The sequence below is a fragment of the Crotalus tigris genome, unplaced genomic scaffold (assembly GCF_016545835.1).
Source record: "Crotalus tigris isolate CLP2741 ecotype Arizona unplaced genomic scaffold, ASM1654583v1 scf7180000024382.2542628, whole genome shotgun sequence".
Taxonomy (NCBI): domain Eukaryota; kingdom Metazoa; phylum Chordata; class Lepidosauria; order Squamata; family Viperidae; genus Crotalus; species Crotalus tigris.
Window position 1 is genome coordinate 142,197 of NW_024100552.1, and position 17,161 is coordinate 159,357.

The 17,161-nt window shown below is 39.5% G+C and overlaps 1 protein-coding gene and 1 long non-coding RNA gene across 4 annotated transcripts in view; one reads left to right on the plus strand and one right to left on the minus strand.

Annotated features, from left to right (window-relative positions):
- ROCK1 (Rho associated coiled-coil containing protein kinase 1) overlaps positions 1 to 1,990 on the minus strand; it is a 122,463-nt gene extending 120,473 nt beyond the window's left edge. Inside the window, exon 1 of one of the 3 annotated variants that reach the window (XM_039328589.1) lies at positions 944 to 1,989. In XM_039328589.1, coding sequence (XP_039184523.1) covers positions 944 to 1,036 — 93 coding nt within the window. In that variant the 5' untranslated portion in view covers positions 1,037 to 1,989. Of the gene's footprint in view, positions 1 to 943 lie in introns of all 3 variants that reach the window. The other 2 variants (XM_039328590.1, XM_039328591.1) reach the window with 2 other exon arrangements.
- Positions 1,991 to 2,094: 104 nt separating this feature from the next.
- Positions 2,095 to 14,237, plus strand: LOC120301396. Its single transcript, XR_005554880.1, has 2 exons — positions 2,095 to 2,600; positions 13,420 to 14,237. It is a non-coding gene; the product is annotated as an uncharacterized LOC120301396 (long non-coding RNA).
- The last annotated feature ends 2,924 nt before the right edge of the window (positions 14,238 to 17,161 follow it).

Genomic DNA, 17,161 nt, shown 5'->3' on the forward strand with positions numbered 1-17,161 from the left:
TCAGTTTAGTATGATGTTTGAACACTTCTCTAATACTAGCATACCAGTATCACTCCCTAAATCAGTACATGTGGTCATGTAAATAAATCTTCATAAGCAAGCTAATTCTTATTTTTGTAACAGTGAACTTTTTTGTGTTAACATTAGGTTAAGCCACCTTCAACATCTAGGGCAACCCTTTCAATATCAGACAGTATATGGATTCTGTTGGTTGGAAAACACATTAATCATACAATCATCTTAACCTCTTTCAAGTAATTCAATTTCTTTGACTTATCTGAATTGAGTTCCAATTCTCAAAAGGGTTCCAAAACACATTACAAGTACTCTTCAACTTACAATCATTTGAAGTGACTTATGATCAATCCTTGTGTTTACGAATATTGCAGTCTCCCTGCAGTCATGTGGTCAAAATTTGGACACTTGAAAACCAGCATATACTTACAACATTGGCAGCATCTTGGAATCACATGCTCACCATTTGCAACCTTCTCTCAGGGAGCTTTGGACAAGCAGTGTTAATGAGCAAAACTGAATTCACTTTACCATGATTCATTTAACAACTACAGCAAAAAAAGCTCATAAAATGGGATGCAACTTGCTTAACTGCATCATTTAGTTATTAGAACTTCCAGTCCTAATAGTTATCATAAATTGAGGATCCCCCTATAGCGGGCCTTGACCCAAACATAAGCCTACAAGAAAGAATTATTTTAAATTGAGAAAACAGAACTGCCTCTTTCTAGACTGAGTGCTGATATAAAAGGGCTTTGTCAAAATATTTATGGTAGCCTTCTTCAAATCACCATCATCCATACATGCAAGACTCAAACTTCGAGAGATAAAAAAGCAACCAAGATCTTGTATTTAAGGGGAAAAAAACTCTCAAGGAAGTCCCCCCTCCCATTTAATAGAAACCAAAAAGGAAGTTAATGCCACTCACCAGTAAGCAATCCGAATTCACTTCAGATTTGGGGTCCTTTATCATCATCCCGATTTTTTCAAACCGGGACTCAAAGCTTTCTCCTGTCGACATAATGTTGAAGAGGCGGTCTCCTTAATCCACAGGAAATCAATTCTGGAGGGGGGGGGTGCTCCCTGAGCTCGCCCTCTCAAAGAGCCGGAGACTGGCTGGGGTTGTCCCTTGTTCTCCCCCCGTTACACATCGTCGCGCGACAAAAGCGAGACCGTCGAAAAAGAGAAGGGAGGCGCTGCTCCGTCCTGGGGGAGTCGCCTTCTCGGTTGCCCCGCAAGTCTCTACGCGGTACTCACTAGCCCTCCGGTGTGCTCTGGTCTCCAGCCTGAGGCCCTGGGTCGAAGGAACCACATTTTCTCAATCAGTGTAGCGGTTCCTCCTGCTTCTCTTTGGTATTAGCTACACAGTAGCAGCTTTGAAAGAAGGGAAGAAGGGGGGGTGGAGAAAAGTGTGCGGCCTACCATGAAAAACAGGAAACTTTCTCAGCGGAGCGTCATCGAGCTGCTCCCTCCATAGAGACTCGGGCCTGAGGAGGCGCACGGCTTCATTCGTACTCAAGCCACGGCGGAGGTGGCGAGGGCGAGCCGCCTCAGAGGCTAAGCTAGCTCCTCACTTCTGGGTCAGGAGAAGAAAGCAAGCAGACGCCTCCGCCTTGCTTTTCAGATGCGCCGTTTTCTTCAACCGCTGCCTAACGGTTGAGATACTTTCTTCCTCTCCCCGCTCCTTTCTCGTCTGCGGCTTCTCCGGCCGCTGCGTTTCTCTTCTTTTCCCGATGCGGACCGGGATTCAAAAGTCTCAGGAGAAGTAGGTGCAGCTTGCCAGAGTTCCGCTGCTCTGCTGCCCCACCTTGGTCTGGCTTGGCGTGGGGGGGGATGGGAAGATAAAAAAATGCAGGTTCCTTCCAATTACAGAGATGAACGAAGGCAAAAGTACAAAGCCGCAGGGTAGTCACTATCGCCTCAGTACAGTAGCTAATCCAGGAGGGAGCACTCACAAATATGTCCGCCTTCCTGTTCAAATAGCCTAAGCAAAACCGGAGGAAAGGGCGCATGCGCCGGAGAACGACCGCTGGTTTTGGCCGCGGCTGCAACCGCGCGCATGAGCGCGAGTGCCTCTCCTTGTCTAGACTCGGCCCATCGCTTATGCCTCTTTCGCACTCCTCACCGAGGAGAGCGCGAGAATAACGGCCAGTCTGCGCACGTGAAATCTTGAGGTAATACTAGGCGGCGGCCTGCGTGTAGGCGCGGACTTGCCGAGGAATGAATAATCTGTTAAAGCTGGATTGCGGCATTCAAATTCCAAGAAAGACGGGCGTCGACATGGCAGCAAATTCAGAATTGTCCAAGGACGGTTTTCATGTGCAGAGGATTAGAAGATGAGCTTACTCCTCTGGAGAAGGTTCTTCGTAGTGCGTGTGTTATTCCGCGCCACTGTTTGGAAAATTGGCGGTGTTATATTTAGTTTTGTTTTTGCGGACTGGTAGTGAAAGACGAAAGATAAGCGCGTCTTGAGCGCCCTGGGTGGTTCTCATTATGCCGTACCCTGAGAGGAATTCCCACTTAACGAACTCAAATCTAGCGAGATGGACAATTGAGCAAAAAAAATATATACCAGGACTTGTCAAGTGAGTATACTTTGAGAAAATAACCACTCAATAGCCTGGTGTACTGTAGTCAACAAAGTAAATCATACGGTGTTTTTATTGGCCTTCTGTTGGTTGTTTGTGATCAATGGTTTGTGGCTTAACCAATCAAAATGATTCTGCTTGTTAGGCGAGGTCCATTCAGAGAGATCCTGCCATCGACAGATCTCTGCAAAAATTCTAAAGTTATAGATTATCTGGGCTGCAAAAATATGGATGACTAATACATGGCAGCAGAAAGACAATATCCAGAAAGCATCTTAACCTCTTCTGATAGAAACTAATGTGATTTTCATGGACTGGGAGACTTGATTTCATCTTAAGTGGAACACTAGGTTACTTCCATTAATAAGAGACTTCTGTCTTTATTCTAATCTCATTACTTTTCCCATAAAAGATGGCTATGTTCTTGTCCCAAATTTGTTTAATTTGTATTATTCATGTGAAGTATGTTGTTAATTGCGAAGTCGTGTCCGACCTATCGCGACCCCATGGACAACATTCCTCCAGGTCTTCCTGTCCTCTACCATCTTCTGGAGTCCATTTAAGTTCACACCTACTGCTTCAGTGACTCTATCCAGCCACCTCATTCTCTATTGTCCCATTCTTCTATTGCCCTCAATCTTTCCCAGCATTAGGCCCTTCTCCAGTGAGTCCTTCCTTCTCATTAGGTGGCCAAAGTATTTGAGTTTCAACTTCAGGATCTGGCCTTCTAAAGAGCAGTCAGGGTTGATCTCTTCTAGGACTGACCGGTTTGAACGCCTTGCAGTCCAAGGGACTCGCAGGAGTCTTCTCCAGCACCATAGTTCAAAGGCCTCAATTCTTTTGCGCTCAGCCTTTCTTATGGTCCAACTTTCACATCCATACATTGCAACTGGGAAAACCATGGCCTTGACTATACACACTTTTGTTGGCAGGGTGATGTCTCTGCTTTTTAGTATGCTATCTAGATTTGCCATAGCTTTCCTCCCCAGGAGCAAGCATCTTTTAATTTCTTGGCTGCAGTCCCCATCTGAGGTGATCTTAGCCCAGGAAAAGAAAATCTGTCACTACCTCCATTTCTTCCCCATCTATTTGCCAGGAATTGAGAGGGCCGGATGCCATGATTTTGGTTTTCTTAATGTTGAGTTTCAAGCCAACTTTTGCACTCTCCTTCTTCACCCGCATCAAGAGGCTCTTTAGTTCCTCTTCACTTTCTGCCATTAGAGTGGTATCATGTGGTATCATGTGAAGTATATATTTGTATATTAAGTATACAAATTATATTAAGTATTGATTATATTTATATTATAATTATATTGTATTAATATACTTAATATAATATGTATCAATATCAGAATTTTGTTGTTCAAGAATCAGATTTTGTTGCCTTCCTTTTGTCTTATTAATTTATCATTTCAAGGGCAGACCATAGAATAACTGCCTCTATGGAATCACTAAATCATACATTATTTTACAGCATCATCTACATCAGGGCTTTTCAACCAGTGATATGGGTACCACCTGTGGTACATTGGCACCTGGCAGGTGCTATGCGACCATCCTAGAAAAGTGGTAGTGGGGGAGGGGAATGAGCTGAACCGTTGGCAGCACCACACAAGCCTGAGCGGGAGATGGCTGAAGCTACAGGGCTGTCAGGGCTCAGCGGAAGTGCTAGGATCAGCACTAGGCTCCAGCTGGAGCTCGGCGCTGATCCTGGCACTTCTGCTAAGCCCAGAAGAAGCGCCGATCAGCTGCAATGTTGCAGCATCTCCAGGGTCTTGTGATTTACATTCAGATGCTTGGCAACTGATTCATATTTATGATGGTCACAGTGTCCCAGGGTCATATGAAGTAACCAAAACCTGCTGCAACCACCCAGCAGACAGGGGGAATAAAAACCAAACACCCCCCACCGCATCCCGCTGCCAATCCCCAACAGAAATGCCTCACAACAATGAAAACCTCGGACAGGAGGAAGAGCGCCACGCATGCGCGCCGCGCGTGGGGCGGCGGCGCGCCTCTGGGGGGCGCCGCCGCGCATGCGTGCCACGCATGGGGCGGCGCCGTGCCTCCGGGGGCGGCGCTGCGCATGCGCGCCGTGTGCGGGGGGGCGCCCCCATGCGCGCCGCGCGCGGGGGGCACCGCGCATGCGCATAACGTTTGTGTGACGGGGGTCGCCGTCACACAAACGTTGAGAACCACTGCACTAAGGAAAGGTGCACAAGTGAGAGACACTTAACCTAGAAACTTGTGACCTTTTCTGCTTCCTCATTGACTTTCTGGTGAAACCTGCAGGGGAGATTTCAAATGGTAATCAGGTAATTGTTGGGCACTGCAACGATTGTAAGTGGGAGACAGTTGCCAAGTGCCTAGGTTGTGATCATGTGACCACAAACAAAATTCTGAGGACTGGTTATAACCACCATACATTTATTCTGAATGGATAGTTATAAATCTAGTATTACGGTACTTTAAGCTCTACGATACTGTAGAGTTTGAATAATTAAAACTGATCAGCTTTTGGGCAATTGTATATTTTACTTAGAAGGAGAAGATAGGAATTGATAAATTCAGGGAAACTGCCAAATAATCATGAAAAAGAAATTAAGATACTTCATTATTTTTAATAATTTTAAAAAATAGAAATGGGCATATGGTAGTATAAAAGTAACTCTGGAAACATGGCACCAACTAAAAGGGTTTTATTTACATCTTCTTTGGACACCTGTAACAACTGTGCACAACTGCTTTGAAAACTGTTCACAAACTTTACCTAGAAGAATTAGTCAGTCTGTCGAAAGGGCGAATTATAGACAACTTCTGTATTACAACTTCCATATTATAGGAATATCTTTATTAAACCAACTGGAGATTTTTTAAAATACTCGCTACAATTTATTTCCAGACACACAGTATCAATACAATAGTGTCAAATTCCTTAACTAACAGCAATCTTTATAATAGTCTACTAGCTCTAAGATTCTTGTGATAAGCCCTTATCTATATTCATTGCACATACATTTGACAGGAATGTGAGAGATCTTTCTGGTGGCTACTCTAGCTCTGTTCCTCTTTTACCAGTAAGCGAATAATTGTTATTGATATACATATTTTTGTCTTTTATGTTACCTTGTTTGTCTACATAAAGAAGTGTTCAGTTTCATTTTAATTTTGCTTTTACTTACATTACATTTTCTATATTATTATCTGATTTAAGTTCTACTTTTAGTAAGAATTTTAAAAAGTAAAACAATGTGAAGTATTTATTACTTTATAATAAAATAATATTTAGTAATAAAATAAATTACTTTATAGAGTTAGTTTCTAGGCACAAGGTTAAAAAGTAACGGACAGCTTTTTGAGAACAGTGCTAAATTAGTGTTTAAAGAATTCTCTAAGGATATAGCAGTAACCTTATAAATATTGGATATACCTTTCCTCCTCACATAGACTAATGCCCTTCCTCCTTCCATGGCCTATGATTGAAGGCCATGGATAAACCACAGTTTGTATGATATAACTGCTAGGTTCACACAAGCTCAAACTAAACCAATGGTTAAAGTGATATGAGAACTGAACCTCTGAGTTTACATTTCATGCTATCATCATAATTTTTAATTAATTTAGATATACAATGTTATAAAACCCCAAGCAATCATGGTTTTTGATATAGCATATTGTAAAATCCCAGGCAATTATAGTTTATTCAACAATTCATGATTATACAAAATTAGCATGATGTACAAAATTGGCAAAGAGAGATGTTTTCCTGTTGTACGTTGGCATATAGCCTCCCTCAGCACTTTGTTTTTTTCTTTCTCACTGCATTTGCCAGTTGTGTAGGTGGCAGTTGCTGTTCATTTCCCCGCCAAGGCAATGAGGGAATAATTAATAATCTACCTAGTAAATACTGTCTTTGTAATCAGCCCACTTTGAGAACAGGGGCAAGTAACATCAAGCAACTAGTGACCACTTTTTTATTGCTAAAAATACATGAAGCAATGCTGCTGTTTGGGAAGCAGCTGTTGATTTCTCAGAAATGAAGCATTCAGTGTGTAAACAGGTTCAGTAATCTGTCCCATAACCCCTATTCTAAAAGTTGAAGCTAATGAAGGTAATGAGCATTAATGAATAATGAGATTGCTGTATTTTATCTCTAGCAAATAAACAGTCATGTCTGAGAGAAACTGGCAGTTTAGAACTATTTCCACAGGCTGTTCTAGCATTTTTTCAACTCTTTCAACTTTTTCAACAAATCTATTGATTTGTTAGGCAGTGGAATTGATTTTGAAACAAAAGCTTTGTGCAAGTGATCATTTTAGATTTCTGATCAAAGCAATCTATGGACAGTTCTACCTATGAGGTGCTGACCTAGCCCCCCTACAATACTGACTCTATACTATCTTTCACTAACAGGAGATAGATTATTATAGAGAAATGCAGATTCAACATTACATTTTCTCATCTCTGTTGCAGAACATAGCCTAGTCCACAGGTCGGCAACCTGCGGCTCCAGAGCCACATGCGGCTCTTTGAGCCTTTTCCTGCAGCTCCCAGCCTCCTCTGCCATTCGCAGAGAGACACAGAGACAGAGAGAGGCACTTGCGCTTCCCTTCTCTCTCTCTCTCTCTCTCTCTCTCTCTCTCTCTCTCTCTCTCTCTCTCTCTCTCTCTCTCTCTCTGTGTGTGTGTGTGTGTGTGTGTAAAAAAGAGAATGGCCTCACCATGTTCTCCGACGAGCTGACAAGCTTATTGGGCGGGGCTCCTGCCTTGGCTGCCTCTCTGCAGGAAGCAGGAAGGTCAGGAGAGAGCCAGCTCATGTGTGTCAGCTTGTTGGAGAATAGTTTAAAGCCAGCTTGCCAGGTGAGCAGAAGATCGGAGAGAGGGAGAGATGGGGGGGAGAGAGAAAAAGAGAGAGAGAGAGGGAGAGAAAGAGGAAAGAGAGAGAGGAAAAAGAGAGGGAGAGAAGAGAGAGAAAAAGAGAGAAAGAGAGGAGGAGAGGAAAGAGGGAGAGAAAGGGAGAGAGAGAGCGAAAGAGGGAGAGGAGAGAAAGGGGGGAGAGAAAGAGGGGGAGAGAAAAGAGAGAGGGAGAGGAAAGGGAGAGAAAGAGAGGGAAAGAGGAAAGAGACAGAGAGAGAGGGAGAGGAGAGAGAGAGAACTCATGCACAGCAGCCTCTATTTCTTTTTAATTAAAGTCTTCAGTCAAGTTCCCTTCCCCCTTGTGCCTGTGTGCATGCAAGTTTTGTGGCTCCCAGTGTTTTCTCTGGGAAACGGGTCCAAGTAGCTCTTTGAGTGTTTAAGGTTGCAGACCCCTGGCCTAGTCCAATGCAAATTACCTATGTTATGATTATTAAATAATGAAGTAACTAGAGTTTCCAAAGATTTGGAATCATAGAATTGCAAGGAGCCATTTAGATTGCCAAGCCCAATCTCCTTACTCAGTGCAGGAAAACAAAATATTCCCTGTGCAGGTTTGTCTAGCTTTCTCTTGAATACATCCAGGGCAGCAAAGTCTTTTAGTAGTAATTTGATTCCATTCAGTGGGACTCTGCCTTTATCCATTATTCTATATAATACAGGTAGTCCTTGACTTACGACTACAATTGAACACAACATTTCTGTTGCTAAGCGAGATGGTTATCAAGTGAGTTTCGCCTCATTTTACAACCTTTCTCACTACAGTTGTTAAGGGAATCACTGCATCTATTAAGTTAGTAACCCGGTTGTTAAGTGAATCTGGCTTCCCCATTGATTTTCCTTGTCAGAAGGTCACAAAAGGTGATCACAGGGCCCTTGGTCATTGCAACCTCATAAATGAATCAGTTGCCAAGCATCTGGATTTTGATGAACATGGTCAGCTGCTTTTTTCAGTGTCGTAATTTTGAATAGTCACTAAATGAACTGTTGTAAGTCGAGGATTACCTCTACACTAGTATACTTTATATGACGACTTTCAAGTAATTGAAGAGTACCATCAAATTGCCACTGCAACTTTTTCTTAAGAGTTTCTTAAGGCTAAACATTCCAGTTTCTTTAAGCATAGGACTTGTGATCATCCTTGTTGCCCTTTTCTCCATTTGTTCCAGTTAGCTTAATTCATTCAAACTCTAAGGCCAAAATAATACGTGAGGTACAGTTTAATTTTCAATTGAAAAATATTTTTATAAGCTATTAAAATGGATATAGCCCAAAATGCATTTGAATTTTATAGTTATATCATTGTGACAACTCATGTTTAGATTGTCAAACTCAATTCCACAATTACTATGAGATTAACTATCCCCTGTCCTGTGCAATGAATTTCCTTTTGTTTCCCAAGTGAAGAATTTTGCATTTATACCTGTTAAGTTTGGTTACATTGTTTCCACCTCATATTGCTAACCTACCAAGATTATTTTGAATTTTATTTCTTTTATGGTATTAACTACTTCATCTAATATTGTATCTGCACATTTATTATTTAATGTTAGGACATTAATAGCTGGTAACATTTTTCCATTATACCTATGAAATCATACTTGCTTTCATGTACTTAGAGTTTAGCTTCATCTTATTTATTCCCACACTGTGAGCGTTAAAGAATAAATTACCAAGGCATTCAAATTTTATGAGCCAAATTCTTTCTGATTATTCAGAGTGATTTAATAGAATCTATTATATAAATACTTCCTCTTCCTTTTACAGAACAAAAGTTTTTATTGTAGATCTTAGCTCTATGTTTTTATCCCCACACCCCACATTGCAAAGTCCTCGTTATCTAAGGCTACGGTAAAACACTTTATTAATGTACAAATTATCATCAGCCAGCAGCAGCCAGGTAATTCAGATTTCAGAACATGGTCTTAAAACCAAATCATTCATATTTGCATGGTTAGTATTAGTACCGCTTTATAAGACCCTAGTAAGACCACACCTGGAATACTGCAACTAATTTTGGTTACCATATCACAAAAAAGATGTTGAGAGTTTGGAAAAAATTCAGAGAAGATCAAAGGCCTAGAGACTAAAACATACGAAGAATGGCTGTAGGACTTGGGTCTGGCTAGTCTAAAGAAAAGAAGAAATAGGGGAGAGATGATAGCAGGATTCCAGTACTTGAGGGGCTGTCACAAAGAAGTGGGGGTCACATTATTCTCCAAAGCACCAGAGGGCAGGACAAGAAACAATGGTTGGAAACTGAACAAAGAGAGAAGCAACCTAGAATTAAGGAGAAACTTCCTGACAGTGAGGACAATTAACCAGTGGAACAGCTTGCCTCCAGAATCCTGGGCACTCCATCACTGGAGAATTTTACGAAGACTAGACAGTCACTTGTCTGAGATGATATAGGTTCTCCTGCTTGAGCAGGGGCTGGACTAGAAGACCTCCAAGGTCCCTTCCATCTCTATTCTATTCTATTCTATTCTATTCTATTCTATTCTATTCTATTCTATTCTATTCTATTCTATTCTATTCTTTCCTTTTCCAGTCTTTTCCTGTGATAGGGCTACTGGAGTTCCCAGGTTCTTGAGCTTCCTATTATGCAATATTATTTAGATATGCATAGATTAGTACAAGAGTTAATTAGTAGAATATTTGTTATGTATTGGAAATTTGTTTATCACAGCCAATAGGTCTAGTCAGCATATGTTTCTTTGGCAGCTTGTGGTATTACAATAAATTAACATAATTTTTCTCTTTGTCTTTTTGTTAGGGTATCATTTTAAGTCCTTTGCCCTGGAAAAAAAAGATTATAGTTGCTTAACCATTAATATGTTGATTCCTTAAACCAATAGTATATTTTTCCAGGCTGATAAGGTACTTGAAAAAAGTCAGGATTCTATATTGAATAGCAGAAAGGCTGCACTTGGCAAGGTCTAAAGCAATTTTTTGAATCAATTTTAAACTTAAAGCTAGTATTAATTTACTTATCCAACAGTTGAAGTGGACAGATGTTTCAAATTTGAATGGCTTGGACCAGGGGTAGGCAACCTTGGCTCTTTTATGACTCGTGGACTTCAACTCCCAGAATTCCTGAGCCAGCTATACTATGCTGGCTCAGGAATTCTGGGAGTTGAAGTCCACGAGTCATAAAAGAGCCAAAGTCACCTACCTCTGGCTTGGACAAACACTAAAACTTGTGAATACAAATTTTGTTGCTATAACATTTGAAAAAAAAACAAGAGCTGAGGTGGCGCAGCAGTTAGAGTGCAGTACTGCAGGCCACTTTAGCTGACTGTGTTCAGCAGGTCAGTGGTTCAAATCTCACCGGCTCAAAGTTGACTCAGCCTTCCATCTTTCCGAGGTAGGTAAAATGAGGACCCAGATTGTTGGGGGCAATGTAAATATATATATATATATATATATATATATATATATATACACATTGCTTACTGGTGTACATCGCTTAGAGAGTGCTCTCACTTAAAGCGGTATGTAAGTCTCATAAATAAATAAATAAAGTAATGTACTTGAGCAATTAAAAATTGATATATTTTTTATAAAAAGAAAGTATGACAAAAGTCATTAATCCTAAGCAAAGTGGTTTAGAAAATAGATATAATAATATAGTCTCTTTGTTGTTCATGCTGATCATGTATTATGACTACATTTCTACCGTATCATGGATTCTTCCTGAACCAAAGAACGTTACTTTGGGGACGATAGCACTTAAATCTTTTGAGTTATTAATCATGAAGAATATAATGTTACTTTCAATCAGTCACACATTTATTTATGAATTAAAGTATCAATCTATACCAGACGTGACGTCGCGAGACGTATCAGGACACTTTTGCCATTGCTGGCAATGGAGTAGATGCGACTTCCAGATGATGCATCCGGCCCGTGGGCTGGCAGTTTGACACCCCTGATCTATACTGTACTCTCTTTATATACACTTTCATATAGAAATAAAAACAAATCACCAAGAAAAAGAATTTGAAAAACAGTTTCTCTTCTGGTTTTATATAGTGAGTATGGGGAAAATATATATTTATATTATATATGTTAACAAATACACAATTATAAAAACAGTTTAATGCCTATAGATTATGGAGATTGCTGAAAGGAGCTTTCTTAATGTACAAAAAAAGGGTTGACTCATACATGACTCCTAACCATATAAATGCTTGCAAAATTGTTTCCTGGCCCAGCCCATAAAGTGACCACAGAAAATTTGAAAGCTAAAGGAAGTTCTTTCTAAATAACTGTATTTAAAAAAAACAAAAAACAAGCAAGCTCAGGATGTGATGTCTAAACTAATCTGCCTAAAGAATATCTCTGAACATGTGTATACATGTTCACACATATAAACACATTTTTCACTTGCTTGTACACTTCCTAGATCTTCTAAACTGGCAATATGAAAATCTCATAAACTTTGATGAAGGCTGGAACCAATTGTTGAGTAAATTTAATTTTACATGTACAGCCCTAAGGATAAACTTGAAATATTTTTGAAAACAAGATTTTCAGAATTAAAAACATACATTTTGCATCATAACAACATTCAAAGATTCATGATACATATTTATTTCAGGGTCTCCATTTGAAAAACCTTAGCCAAAGCATATTTACCCAATTAGCTAAATGAGACCTACTCTGCTTTCCTCTGCTTTAAAATTATTCAGAAAAAAAAATCTGTTAAAAGATATTTCCTGCTCCATTTTTTTTAAAGATTTTTGGTATAGCTGTTTTTTGGTATAGTTTGTCTACTCAAAAATAAAAGGTAGAAATGTATATTATTTTTACATTTTAAAAAAAACCACATGATTTTTCTGAAAGGGCTTCCCAATCCAAGGATAGGTACAACAGGCTATCTAGACCAGGGGTGTCAAACTACCGGCCCATGGGCCAGTTACATCATGCGGAGGCCGCACCCACCCCAGCTCCAGCAATGCAAAAAAAAGTTGTGATATGTCACAACACATCACGTGATGTGGTAAGTTTGACACCGGTGATCTAGACCAGTGGTTCTCAACCTTTTTAATGCGACCCCCAACCGGTCGTAAGTCAAGGACTAAACCAGTCGTAAGTCGAGGACTAAACTGGTCATAAGTCAAGGACTACCCAACCGGTCATAAATCGAGGACTTTTCCTGCCTGGGAGCGCCGCGCATGCATGGTGCTGCCCCCTGCGCCGGCCGAGGCGGAGCTGGCAAGCGGCAGAGACGGAGCAGGTCGACCACCGGCTGGGCCACCAGCTGGCCCAGCCAAAGGGAGGTAAGGCACCCGCCGGAAAAGGGGAAAAAGTGGTGGACAGCCTTGCTTGGCGACCCCCGTGAAATGGTCGATCGACCCTAAATGGGGTCGCAACCCATAGGTTGAAAACCGCTGATCTAGACAAATTTATAACTTTGTTACATTTGCCACATGTTCTTTCAACAGCAGCCGTGAGTTCAAGATTTCCAGATTTTACACCAGTTTGAGTTGGAAAATACTAGTCCATTAAAGACTAGAGATGAAAAATCCCCAGGACCAGAAAGTCCAAATACTCACAGTTACTCAGGATTGAATGTGAGTCAGTATTTCCCCATCCAGATCTGCATAGCCTTCAAGTACTGAGTCAGAATTTTGATACCATCACTTGGACAACCTGAGCTTGAAATGTACAACTGGTTATGATCAATTGTACAAGGATGATACCAAACTCCAAACCAATGGATGATCTCATCCAATCACATCAGGTAGCTGTTAAATGGGAGAAGTGAAAATGCGGAGCCCTGCAGTACACTACAAGTGAAGGTGTGTGGGCTTGACTTCTCTCCCTTTCAACACTGATTGAAACTGATTATTGAGAAAGGAGGAAGCCACAATAACATAATGTTTCAACTATTACAGATTCCACAGACATTCCAGAAGGATTGTATGATTTATAGTACTGACCATGGCTGAGAGATCAAGAAGCATCTGGATATACACTGCACTGTTTCCATCCTGGTCCTTCCAAAGGTCATCAACAAGAGCAATCATTGCATTTTCTGTGCTCTATCCTGTTCTGAAAGATGACTGAAACAAGTTTAAATAATCAGTCCCCTCACGGTTCTGAAGTTGTTCCCCAACCATCTTTTCAGTGACCTTCCCTTGAAGACTGAATGAAAAACTTTGGATTTGATGGCCCTCTTGTGTTGGGAGCACTCCACCACCTGTTTTAAGATTGGAGGAACACTTCTTCAAGGAGACTGACACCACTGCATGGAGTCAATCATATGTCACTTCCAGGGCAGCATCAATAACCCAGTAGAGTTATAGATCTAATAAACTGGTGGCTAAGCTCATCATTTGAAGGACTCTGTCTATTTAATTGGGAGTCACAAGATCAAACTCATTCTAGATAAACAATAAGACACTGCCCCAAGCCCCTCAACTGAACTTGCTTAGTCAACCTCCAACTCCAAGCAGATCTGAATGACTTTATCCATCAGATAACTAGAATATGTTTTGCAGCACCCCTCAGTATTCTTGGGGCTTGTCCCTTTCAAGCAAGAATGAGTCATCCTGAATGGTTATTAGCAGACCAAGCAGAGCAGTCAAGATGCTTTGCTGGTCTTACAGGCACAATTTAATCCCAAATATTGGCTCTTTCTCATGTTCAGTCAGCTTTGTTCTTTGTCTTTTTCCATCAATTCAATAAACATGTCTTTTAGACCTTGGCCAAACTGCCCACCAGATCCTCGGGGGAAACCCCAGGTTCCTCCTGGAACCACCAGAGTCCATAAGTTGCCTGGGAGAGACTAAACTGATAGTCCCTTCTTTAGAAGACAAACCTTTAGGAAGCATGACTGCTATTCACAGTGTTTCACAGTCCAGGTTTTTATGATTTATTAGATGGTAAATAACCCTAAGCAAAATGAATTGAGGTAGCAAGCTTAGAAATATTTAAAAATTAAATTCGGCAAAGGTCCTTAAAAAGCAACTTCATAAATCCATAGGAAAGGCAGAACATTGGCTAAAACAACATTAGTACAAATTCACAAAATAAGGAAAATTATCCTTAATCCCAGAATGTAAAAGAATTTTTCATTTTTTAAACGGCTTGATTGTACATTTGGCTGACCTGACTAAACTACAGTATAACCCAAGGAATTTATTATTGCATTGATGTCATTCTTATAAAAACATGAGTACATATTTTTAAAATAGAAAATTTAGCTTTAAAAATAAGAACCTGGAGGTTTTTCTATGACTTTTTTTAGTTTGTGTTGAAAAGAGCTATTTTAAAAATAGTAGAAGGAAAAAAAGGTCACCCTGGATCAAGGAGATTGTTTTAAACGTCAGCTTGCACACTCATGCATGAGTAGAAACATCACATTTCATGGGGAATATATTTAAACCAAGACCATTTACATTGTAAATCAGGTTAAGTTCTTTTATATACTTATTTAACATTCCTTTCTCTAAAAATAGGAAATGATCAATTTTGACTATGTAGGAAAGAAAGGCATGAGTCACCTGAAAACTGATTTAAATGTACTGATTTCAGTTAGTATCTAGATATTACATTTCTTCAGTGAAATGTTAGGACCTAAAAGTATTGGGTAGAGGAATCTTATGGTGTTGCTTAGAAAGCAGAGTTTCTGGAAAATTAGCACCCTACTAGATTTATTCAAGTAAGCAAAAATATCAGAAAAATAGTATTCTGCTTATGTTTTCTGCTAAACTTAACCAAATCTGAAAGTATTTCTCCCTGGAAGCAATGGGAAAAAATAAATTCAATTTATCTAGAACATTTTATGACAATATTAGGTTAACCTTATATGCTTAAATCTGGGATATTTCTCACATTTTCTATTATATCCCTTTGGTGGAATTTGTCAAAGTCAGCTCTTCAAGGAATTGGCTTGGAAGAGGACTGAATATGAGATTTCATTGTCCAAGGTTAGAGTTCAGTTTCTGACTTCAAGGAGGGAAGTCCAGTCAGTCCTAAACCTTCTGGGAAGTTCTCTCAAAGATCATAAGATTACAGTTTCCTTTTCCCTGGATAATTTTTTTTTAGAATTATGTTGCTCTTATTTGAAAACTCAGAAAATGGCACTTTAGGATTCTAGGCAGCTTTCCAATCCTTGATCCTTAATTCACAAATCCAGAAATCATATTAATTACCTTCACATTTTCTCTCCTTTGAATCATAGTTTTGAGAATCATACTAAGTCATTTAGACACTTAGGTAAGCTGTAGGGATGTAGAAATTTGATAAATTAAAACCAAAATATTCTTAGTACTGCTTAGAATTTTTTTTTTAATTCTATAAGTTTGAAAATTGAAAAAGTTTATTGTATAAATAGCTATTTTACTTATCAGATTTGTAAGTTAGAAAAATTCAGGTCAGAGAAGTAGCTTGTATATTTGGGCAAAATCTACTGCAAAATCACAGCAAAGCAGGAAGAGAGTTTATTATTTTGTAATGCTGCCTAATGACTGCTCCTACGTAATGTCTGGGTTTATGCAATAAAACACCTCAAATGTGATTGGATAGCTCTGCTATTAGTTTATGGTTCACCATGTTATAAGAACTTAGACAACTGAATTAATTAAGTACAATGTGGTTCATTTAATTGTGAGTTAGCATAACCACTAGGTAAGTAGTAAGTTGAAGAAGGATGGAAAGGCTGATGCTAAAAACTCATAGAACGGAAATCAAATATAAAAATTTAGAGATCCTGTCCAACTATAGTGAACAAAAGGGAACCCAAACTTTAGAAAAAGAATCTTAATTCAGGAAGATGGAAGAGAGGAGAGAAAAGGAGCCATGTAAGAAAAGCAGAATTGTGGATTTAAAAATATTTATTGGTCCTAGAAAATCTACAGTGACCAAATATTTGGAGTCTCAAAAAAAAGAAGGCATGTGAAATTACATCATACCTCCATAATGTATATTTGATGCAACTTTAACAACATAATCCAACAAATTTGCTAAGAAGCAAATCCTATTGTATTTAGCAGCTTACTTCCATAGAAAGCACAAGATGCATTCTGAAAAATGCACTGGATTGCGCTATACAAAGCTTGAAAAACGTAGATGTTGGAAGTACAGTTAAGTGCTGTTGATGAAATCAAGTTTGGGGTTGAATTTCCATGAAAAGAAACCAGTTCTGTTCATATCTCTGGTAAAAGAATATTACCAGTAAAGGTTCACTGCCACAAGCTTGAAGATTTTCAAGAAGTTATTTTGAGGAAGTGAAAAATCTTTTTTTTTTAATGAAAGGTTTTGCTGTTTTCTCTCTTCTACAAATTCTACAAACACATATTCAAAGCATGCAGACTCTGACTTAATGAAATGAAGAACCTATAAAAATTAGGCTGAGAGAGGCTTTTAATTCATGTAGATTGTCTACCTTCAGTATTTAAGACTGACCGTTGCTGTATGTCCAGCACAAGCAACAGCTCCCCCTGCAGGTTTTCAACAGCATCTTCTTAAAACAAAAACAGAAGCAAAAACTGCCACTGCTCTACACAATTGGAAACGGAGGTGGAAAATATATCTCCAAAATAATTTTAAAAAAAATCAATCATTTACAGTGAACTTATCTATTCAATCAATTAGTGTTATGGTTGTTACTTTGGAATATTGATTTCTACCTTT